We start from the raw sequence: 9,687 nt of genomic DNA on the forward strand, positions 1-9,687 counted from the left end.
GAACTCTACTCAATACTCTGTAATGAACTATAGGGGAAAAGAATCTAAAAAAGAGTGGATATATGTATAACTGATTCACTTTGCTCTACAGCAGAAACTAACACAACATTGTAAATCAACTATACTCCAATAAAATTTTTTAAAAAAAGAATTTAAGATGTTTAAGTGTAGTTTCTACACCAATTCCCAGTTCCCAAGCCCACTGCCTCTGATGACTTGTCCTGTGCATGGCAACTCCACTCGTGCTTGGTGGATAAGGTATCATACCCACACACTATTAGCTACTAGGTAAAATCCCCATGAGGACAGAAGAGGCTGCCCTTATCTGAGGTGCCTGGTGTAACAGAGATGACATCAGCATGGGAGCCAGGAGATCCCGGTTCTGGTGCCACCTCTGGCATGCCCTAGCTTGTATGTCACTTCCCTTTTGGGGCCTCCATTTCCTCACAAGTCCAAAAGAAAAAGCTCATGGAGTTCTGGGGATGAGCAGCACATATACGAAAATAACTTGCAAAGTATAAAATGTTACACACATGTATAATACACTATTGGGAAAGTGCCTTATTAAAGTACCTGGGCACATGAGTTACTAGTCAGTAAAACATTTGCAGATTATATCTCCTATGTGTAAGATGCCAAGGAAGATGCTCTAGTAACAAGCAGCCCACAGGATGTTCCCAACCCAAAGTCATAAACACACAGGGAAAACATGGTGTTTAAGAGCAAAAACTCTGGAGCCAGATGGCCAGGGTTCAAATCCCAGTCCTGAAACTTTGGGAAGGTTACCTCACCTCTCCTTGCCTCAGTTTCCTCATCTGTATAATGAGAACAGAGTTGTGGTGAGGTATAGAGGACTGAATCATTGTAGACTCTTACAAGAGTAGCTGACACCTAGTAAGCACTGAGTGGAAGCAACTTACACTAAACATTATTCCCCTCACTGGACACACATGGGGCCTAATGAGTGAGTACTGTGCTAGGCACTGGAGGGGTTAAAAAAACAGACCCAATATTTTGTGCCCACTTAGATTTTATAACTGCAGCCACATGTGTTATCACATTTAGGCCCTATGGAAATCCTCTAAGTTTGGGGAGGAAAATGAGACCTGTAAAGTGAAGAAATTTGCCTACATCTGTGCTTCTCAGCAAGGGGCAATTTTGCCCCCCTCCCAGGGGATATTTGACAAGGTCTGGAGACATTTTTGATCGTCACAACCAGGGAGAAGGGAGTACCATGCATCTAATGAACAGAGGCCAGAGTCTACAATGCATAGGACAACCTCCCACAGCAAAGAATTATCTGGCCCAAAACATCAATAGTGCAGAAGCTGAGAAACTCTGGCCTACATGAACAAGCAGCTAATAAGCAGTAGAGCAGACACCTGTACCAAGGTCTTTGGATTCCAAATCCAGAGCTTTCCTTCTGTGTCAAACACAGAGAAATACAAAAGAGAAACTGGCCAGGTCAGAGTGATAGTCTGCTGGGGAGTTCTGAGCACCCACAGAGCGGTACGCAATTATGAGGGACTCAGAGCCAACGCACAGCAAGTGCTGCACCAGTGCAGAGGAAGTGAGTTCCACGCAGGGCACCTGCACAGAACCATTCTCGGTGGACTTCCTGGTGGTGGAGGCTCATGAGCTGGGTTCTGAGTGGGCAGGCCTTCAGGGGACACAGTGGATACAAAAGGCCTTTCAGGAGGCAGCTGCAAGTTAGAATCTATGAGCTGACTTCCCAACAGCAACACTCAAAAACAACAAAACAAAATTGCCTTAGAAGCTCTAGGTTTCATACCAAATTGTCAATTACATGAGAGGGTAGAATAAAGATTCTATTTTCAGATATGCAGACTCTCAAAACATTTGTCTCCCATGTTCCCTCTCTTAGGAAACTGCCAGAGGATATGCACCACCAAAATGAGGGTGACACGGATTTTGGCAAACAGGGGGTCTAACACAGGGGAGAGGTGAAAGGACATGCATCAGAACTAGAGAGTAGCCCAGATCAAACTGGAACAGAAGGATGGATGACTCCAGAAGGGATATCTCCAGGAAAAGAATAAAACTGGTAAATACGTGACAGGCTTAACCATGGAAATTACACTAAGAACTGGTTTTGTTTTGTTTTTCCCCGGCCACGCTGCACGGCTTGCAGGATCTCAGTTCCCTGACCAGGTATTGAACCTGGACCATGGCAGTGAAAGTCTGGATTCCTAACCACTAGGCCACCAGGGAACTCCCCCTAAGAACTGCTTTACAGAGTTGAAAGGTAGAGGAAACATCTAACTATAAGTTTGAATAAAACTAAACAAATTTAAAAATCAAGGCAATGATCAAGTTCAGGAAAAGCAGCAAGTTATACAAACAATGGAAATGTAATGATAGTACAATTATTGGCTCACCAGTGAAGAGCATTTATATAATCACACTAATTGTGGATCTGCTCCAAAATTGTGATACAACTACATAGGGAGAAATGTGGGAGGGAAAGGGGCAATAGATTGTGTCTAAAATTGATTAGTCTCTCCTGTTCGCTCATTCTCAGGAAGGCATTCGAGCTGTGCTATTCAATATGGTAGCCAATAAATGACATATGGTAGATTATTGATGAAGATAACAAAATAAGTTTTATAAGATTTTTTCATAAAGAAGACATTTTATTATGTTTGGTTTGACAGTATACTATATAAAAAATCCAAGGGGGGCTTCCCTGGTGGCGCAGTGGTTGAGAGTCCGCCTGCCGATGCAGGGGACATGGGTTCGTGCCCTGGTCCGGGAAGATCCCACATGCTGCGGAGCGGCTGGGCCCGTGAGCCATGGCTGCTGAGCCTGCGCGTCCGGAGCCTGTGCTCCGCAACGGGAGAGCCCACAGCGGTGAGAGGCCCGCGTACCGAAAAAAAAAAAAAAAAAAAATCCAAGGTATCTATGAAAAAAATTTTTTTAACATCTTTACTGGAGTATAACTGCTTTACAATGGTGTGTTAGTTTCTGCTTTATAACAAAGTGAATCAGCTATACATATACATATATCCCCATATCTCCACCCTCTTGCATCTCCCTCCCACCCTCCCTATCCCACCCCTCTAGGTGGTCACAAAGCACGGAGCTGATCTCCCTGTGCTGTGCGGCTGCTTCCCGCTAGCTATCTATTTTACATTTGGTAGTGTATATATGTCCATGCCATTCTCTCACTTTGTCCCATCTTACCCTTCCCCCTCCTTGTGTCTTCAAGTCCATTCTCTACATCTGCGTCTTTATTCCTGTCCTGCCCCTAGGTTCTTCAGAACCTTTTTTTTTTTTTTTTAGATTCCATATATATGTGTTAACATACGGTATTTGTTTTTCTCTTTCTGACTTCCTTCACTCTGTATGACAGACTCTAGGTCCAACCACCTCACTACAAATAACTGTTTTATTTCTTTTTATGGCTAATATTCCATTGTATATATGTGCCACATCTTCTTTATTCATTCATCTGCCGATGGACACTTAGGTTGCTTCCATGACCTGGCTATTGTAAATAGTGCTGCAATGAACACTGTGGTACATGACTCTTTTTGAATTATGGTTTTCTCAGGGTATATGCCCAGTAGTGGGATTGCTGGGTCGTATGGTAGTTCTGTTTTTAGTTTTTTAAGGAACCTCCATATTGTTCTCCATAGTAGCTGTATCCATTTACATTCCCACCAACAGTGCAAGAGGGTTCCCTTTTCTCCACACCCTCTCCAGCATTTATTCTTTGTAGATTTTTTGATGATGGCTATTCTGACTGGTGTGAGGTGATACCTCATTGTAGTTCTGATTTGCATTTCTCTAATGATTAATGATGTTGAGCATCCTTTCATGTGTTTGTTGGCAGTCTGTATATCTTCTTTGGAGAGATGTCTATTTAGGTCTTCTGCTCATTTTTGGGTTCGGTTGTTTGTTTTTTTGATATTGAGCTGCATGAGCTGCTTGTAAATCGAAATTATTAACCAATTAAAAAATGTAATAAATTTGAAAGTCCACATGATGCAAGTGAATATTAAATAACTAAAATTAAGCTTGGTATTATGTTTATATAATAATATAGACACCGCCTGCCGATGCAGGGGACTCGGGTTCGTGCCCCGGTCTGGGAGGATCCCACGTGCCGCGGAGCGGCTGGGCCCGTGAGCCATGGCCGCTGAGCCTGCGCGTCCGGAGCCTGTGCTCCGTAAGTGGGAGAGGCCACAACAGTGAGAGGCCTGTGTACCGCAAAAAAAAAAAAATAATAATATAGACACATAATATATATACATATATATAATAATATATGTATGTTTATATAATAATATAAACACATAATATATATGTGTTTTAATATAACTAAACAAATTAAATGTAACTTCAACTTGTGGAGCCTTAAAAAACACCAAACAATATGGTAGTCCAGCCACACATGGCATTTAAACTTAATTAATTAAATTTAAAATTCAGTTCCTCAGTCATCCTAGCCACATTTCAAGTACAGCCAACCCTTGAACAACGTGAGGGTTAATGGTGCCAACCCTCCGCGCTGTCAAAAATCCGAGTATGACTGATATTCATATTCCCAGGTCCTCCATACCCATGTTTCCTCAGTATCTGCGGTTGCAAATCCGCAGATTCAACAAACCACCGACCACATGGTACTATAGTATTCACTATTGAAAAAAGTCTATGTGTAAGTGGACCCGTGCAGTTCAAACTCTTATTGTTCAACTGTACTCAACAGCCATGTGTTGCTACTCTGTTTAGACAGCACAGATATTGAACATTTCACCATCACAGAAAGTTCTCTCAGACGGCACTGCACTAGAGGGTGTACCACAACAAAACAAAGAAGGAGAAAGACACTGGGGCCCAGAAAACACGAAGTCAACATATATAAAAGCGGTAAGGGGAATCCCTAGGTAAAGAGTAAAGGCAGATCCTCAGACAGCCGCCAGAGGCTGAGAGCCTCCAGTGCAGACTGAAGCAGGGGAAGGGGCTCCAGGGGACAGCTCTTCAAGGAGAATCAATGGAGACTACCGAACATTCTGCACATCCAGAGATTACACAGATGGGGACGATTAGTGACAGTAAGAGACAAAACTAAAGAAACAAATATAAGATGATTATAAACATCAGGGTAAACAAATTATTGCAAAAAAGTTAATGTTATGATAGTACATACCACAGGGCTCAGCTATAACTGGAATAAATTGGTTAAAATATGTAAAAATGAAATGCTGAGGTCATTGTTATGAAAGTATGTGTGAGAGGGCAGGAGAGGGAAAGAAAGCTAAACCTTAAATCATCGCTTTTCATATCGTTAAACAGATAATGCCAAAAATGGAAAAAATCAAGATTTAGCAGTATCACGATACCTTTATGGATGTAAGCACTAAAAGAATCTACCGGGCTTCCCTGGTGGCGCAGTGGTTGAGAGTCCGCCTGCCAATGCTAGGGGATGTGGGTTCGTGCCCCGGTCTGGGAAGATCCCACATGCCATGGAGCGGCTGGGCCCGTGAGCCTGCGCGTCCAGAGTCTGTGCTCCGCAGCGGGAGAGGCCACAACAGTGAGAGGCCCGCGTACCGCGAAAAAAAAAAAAGAATCTACCAAAAGAGTTGAAAGTAATTGCCTACGGAGAATCAAAACTGGAAGGCAAACATAGTAAAAATATCTGACGCTTTAACTTATGGGTATGTGCAACATAAAAATTAAAATATACCTAAATTGTTTTTAAATTAAAAATTGAACTGATTAATCAAATGAGTAGTATTTGCATATTCATTAGAAATATTAAAATAAATGCCGGGGGGCGGGGGAAATCTGAAAAATTTTAAAGTTTTTTCTGCAGAGGAGCAGATTGGAGTTTTTGTTAAAAGCCTTCTTAACGGTATTTGAACTTATTCTTTCAAAGCTTCTATGTACATGCTTTACTTTGATTAATTATTAAAAAGCAAGTGATGTAAAAAAAAATAATAACAAGCATTGGTGAGGACATAGAGACTGGAAGCTTGATACACTGCTGTTGGGAATGTAAAATGGTAGATACTCTGGAATATAGCTTGGCAGTTCCTTAAAATGTTAAACATAGATTTACCATGTGACCCAGCAATTCCACTCCAAAGTGTCTACCCAAGAGAAATGAGAACAAATATGTTCACAGCAGCATTATTCGTAATAGTTCTAAACCAGAAACAACCCAAAATGTCCATCAACTGATGACTGGATAAACAAAATGTGATATATGTATATAGTGGGATAATATTCTGTAATAAACAAAAATGCATGCTACAACACAGATGAACCTTGAAAACAGCAGGCTCAATGAAAATACCCAGACACAAAAGACCACATAATGTATGATTCTATTTATATAAAATGTCCATAAAAGGGAAATTTGTAGAAACAGAAAGTAGATCAATGGTTGCCAGGAGCTGGGGATGGGAATGGGAATGAGAGCTAAGAAGTATGGAGTTTCTTACTGGGTATCTAAAATTAGAAATGTACTAAAACTAGAACATGGTGTTGGTTACACAACTCTGTAAATACATTTATCAAATTTCAGGGACTTCCCTGGTGTTTCAGTGGTTAAGACTCCACGCTCCCAATGAAGGGGGCCTGGGTTCGATCCCTGGTCGAGGAACTAGATCCCGCACGCCGCAACTAAGACCTGGCGGAGCCAAATAAATAAATAGTTTTTAAAAAATTATCAAATTTCACACTTAAAACGGGTAAGCTTTTTGGCATGTAAGTTATACCTCAATAAAGCTGTTTTTTAAAAAGCAAATGATACTGTTTAAAAAAGAGAACTTGCAGACTATGAGCTAAGTGCTTTAATAAGTTATTATTATAACAATTCTGAAAGGTTGGTATTATTATCCCCATTTTACAGATAAGGCAACTGAGGCTCAAAGAAGTTAAGCAACTTGCACAATTAGCAAACACAGCAAAGTTAAAATGTGTGCACATGTGCCCTAACTACAGAGTTCCTGTACTTTCTCCCATGTGTGACTGCCTGGGTCCTGAAGAGCTGTGGATAGATCATGCTGAGGCCTGAGTCAAGGTTCCCTTCACCCTGGATTCCATACAACCTAGTCACCACCTAGGTCAGAGTGCTGTTAGGCTAATGAGTGAACTTTGAGTACCCAAAGACTTTCAGTCTCTCTAGAGACCAGCATTGTGATACTGTGACTTATAATAAGAAATACAGGGCTCCCCTGGTAGCGCAGTGGTTAAGAATCCACCTGCCAATACAGGAGACACAGGTTCGAGCCCTGGTCCAGGAAGATCCCGCATGCCGTGGAGCAACTAAGCCTGTGCGCCACAACTACTGAGCCTGTGCTCTAGAGCCCACGTGCCACAACTCCTGAAGCCCGTGCGCCTAGAGCCCATGCTCTGCAACAGGAGAAGCCACCGCAATGAGAAGCCCGCGCACCACAATGAAGAGTAGCCCCTGCTCGCCGCAACTAGAGAAAGCCCGCGGGCTGCAATGAAGACCCAACGCGGCCAAAAATAAAATAAATAAAAAATAAATTAATTAAAAGAAAAAAGAAATACAGATTTGCTCTTAATCTCCGTTCCTGGCTCACAGCTCCTCACAGCTCCTTGGAATTTCCTGAGTGATAAGAGCAACGGGAGAATCTTTTGTTGTAATAGCTGGTCTTCTGCTATCAGTTCCTGAAACAGCTCCAGAGCCATAAAGGTGAAAGGAGTGTGTTATTCCTAATAAACTCCTTTCAGCCATACCTGAGGTTATATTAATAAGATAACTTATGGAAAGCCCTAAGGATGGAGGGCTGGTTGCCAAGGGAACCAACAGTGATTACAGGTTGGAACTTTCAGTCACACTTCCCTGACCTCCAGGGAGGGGAGAGAGGCTGGAGGTTGAATCAATCACCAATGGCCAATGATTTAGTAAATAATGTCTATGTAATGAAGCCTCCATAAAAACCCAGAGGACAGAGTTCAGGGAACTTCTGGGTTGGTGAACACACAGAGGTGCTGGGAGGGTGGTGCGCTCAGAGGCCTCCTTTCCCCATACCTTGCCCTCTGCATCTCTTCCATCTGCCTGTTCCTAAGTTATATCCTTTAGTAATAAACTGGTAATCTGGTAAGTAAAATGTTTTCTTGAGTTCTGTGAGCTGCTTTAGCCAATTAATTCAACCCAAGGAGTGAGTTGTGGGAACCTCTGATTTATAGCCAGTCAGTCAGAAGCATAGGTGACAACCTGGACTTGTGACTGGTGTCTGAAGCAGTCTTATGGGACTGAGCCCTTAGCCTGTGAGAGCTGATGCTATCTCCAGACAGATACTGCCAGAATTGAGTTAACTGCTTGGTGGTGCTGGAAAAAGCACACATCAGAAGCAGGAAATACACAGACTGCACGTGACTAACCAAAAATGTGAGCTGGCCAATCTTTGCCATAGGAGGTCAGAGGTCAACAGATGTTACTATTTGAAAATGAAACTTCGCCTCTCTCCATGGCTCTCTCTGGGGTGGCCTGGAGTGGGGAGCTCTGGAGTCATAACTGGATCCAAGTTGCAGTTTTGCCACTCAGCAGCTGGGGGCCCCTTGAGTAAATACTTCAATCTTTCTGTGCCTCAGTTTCCTCATCTCTAAAGTGAGGATGAAAAAAGAACCTCTTCTAGAGGCCTATAAAGTGCTTAGAGCAATACTAAGTGTTTGCCATCAGCATTACTTCGTCTATGTATTTGCACTTGTCACCTAACTGGGCAGAGCCTGCCTTACCTCAGTTTTGCTATAAAACTGCCCTTGGGCCTGTGCATTCTCTCGTCTACCATGGTGTCATCTGTTGGTGAGGGGTCAGCAATGCCCTCCAAAGCCTGCCACACATTCTCACTGACCCACGTGAAATCAGCCTAAAGAGGTCATTGGGAGGCATCTGGTCCAAGCCCATCACTGTCCAGATGGGAGCAGTGAGGTTCTGCATGGCGTCTGGGCTGCCCCGTCGTCCACAGGCCTCCCAAGGGAGCCTAACGTGATTCTCACACACTCTACCCAGTAAGTTCTTGCGCCCCAATTTCTCCAGAGAGATCTCTTGTCCATCTGGCTAAAGAAGTAGGTGAGAAAAATCCACACTGCGATTTTAAAGAGGGTCAAATGCTAATTACGAGTGACTCCATTTGAAAGATAGCAACGAAAGCATTTTTAATCCTTCTTCTTTCTCCCCAAACCTCCAGCACAGGAAACAAAAAACAAAACCAACCAGTTCTTTGAAAACTGAACGAAACACAACAGTTTTATGGACAATGCTTAAGAGGCAGGCTTTTCCCCAGGGAATGGCTAAAGTGTTTATTCTCTTGTTACCTTGGTAACCGCTACCTTGGCACCCTTGTTGATGAGCTGGACCACATTCTCCGCCTGGCCTTTGTATGCAGCTATGAGCAGGCGTTCTGAAAGCGCGGCGACCGCATCCTGCTGGCTCATGAATTAGGAGAGAAAGACGTTTTCCGTGAAGTGGTAGACAAGTTCCTCTGGCTCAACGCGATGCCACGGGCCCAGGCAGGCACCCTCGGGTAAAGACGTTCCGATCATTGGAAGGGGCCTTCATCACTATGCCATCTTTGGGACCTAGGGGTTACAGAACAAAGCTGCCATCAGCACCACTCAGCACCCAGGACAGGCCACACCTCTCCTCCCTGGTTTTAGGGCATCTGCTGATTGCTCAGTGCAGGGGAG

The 9,687-nt window shown here is 43.3% G+C and overlaps 1 protein-coding gene across 4 annotated transcripts in view; it reads right to left on the reverse strand.

Moving 5' to 3' along the window:
• ANKRD6 (ankyrin repeat domain 6) overlaps window positions 1-9,435 on the reverse strand; it is a 140,526-nt gene extending 131,091 nt beyond the window's left edge. For all 4 annotated transcript variants that reach the window (XM_065888748.1, XM_065888747.1, XM_065888746.1 and 1 more), the window contains exon 1: window positions 9,316-9,435. In XM_065888748.1, the coding sequence (XP_065744820.1) occupies window positions 9,316-9,435 (120 nt within the window). The remainder of the gene's footprint in view (window positions 1-9,315) is intronic.
• Between the last annotated feature and the right edge of the window lie 252 nt (window positions 9,436-9,687).

This window comes from Phocoena phocoena, chromosome 12 (assembly GCF_963924675.1).
Source record: "Phocoena phocoena chromosome 12, mPhoPho1.1, whole genome shotgun sequence".
Lineage (NCBI taxonomy): Eukaryota > Metazoa > Chordata > Mammalia > Artiodactyla > Phocoenidae > Phocoena > Phocoena phocoena.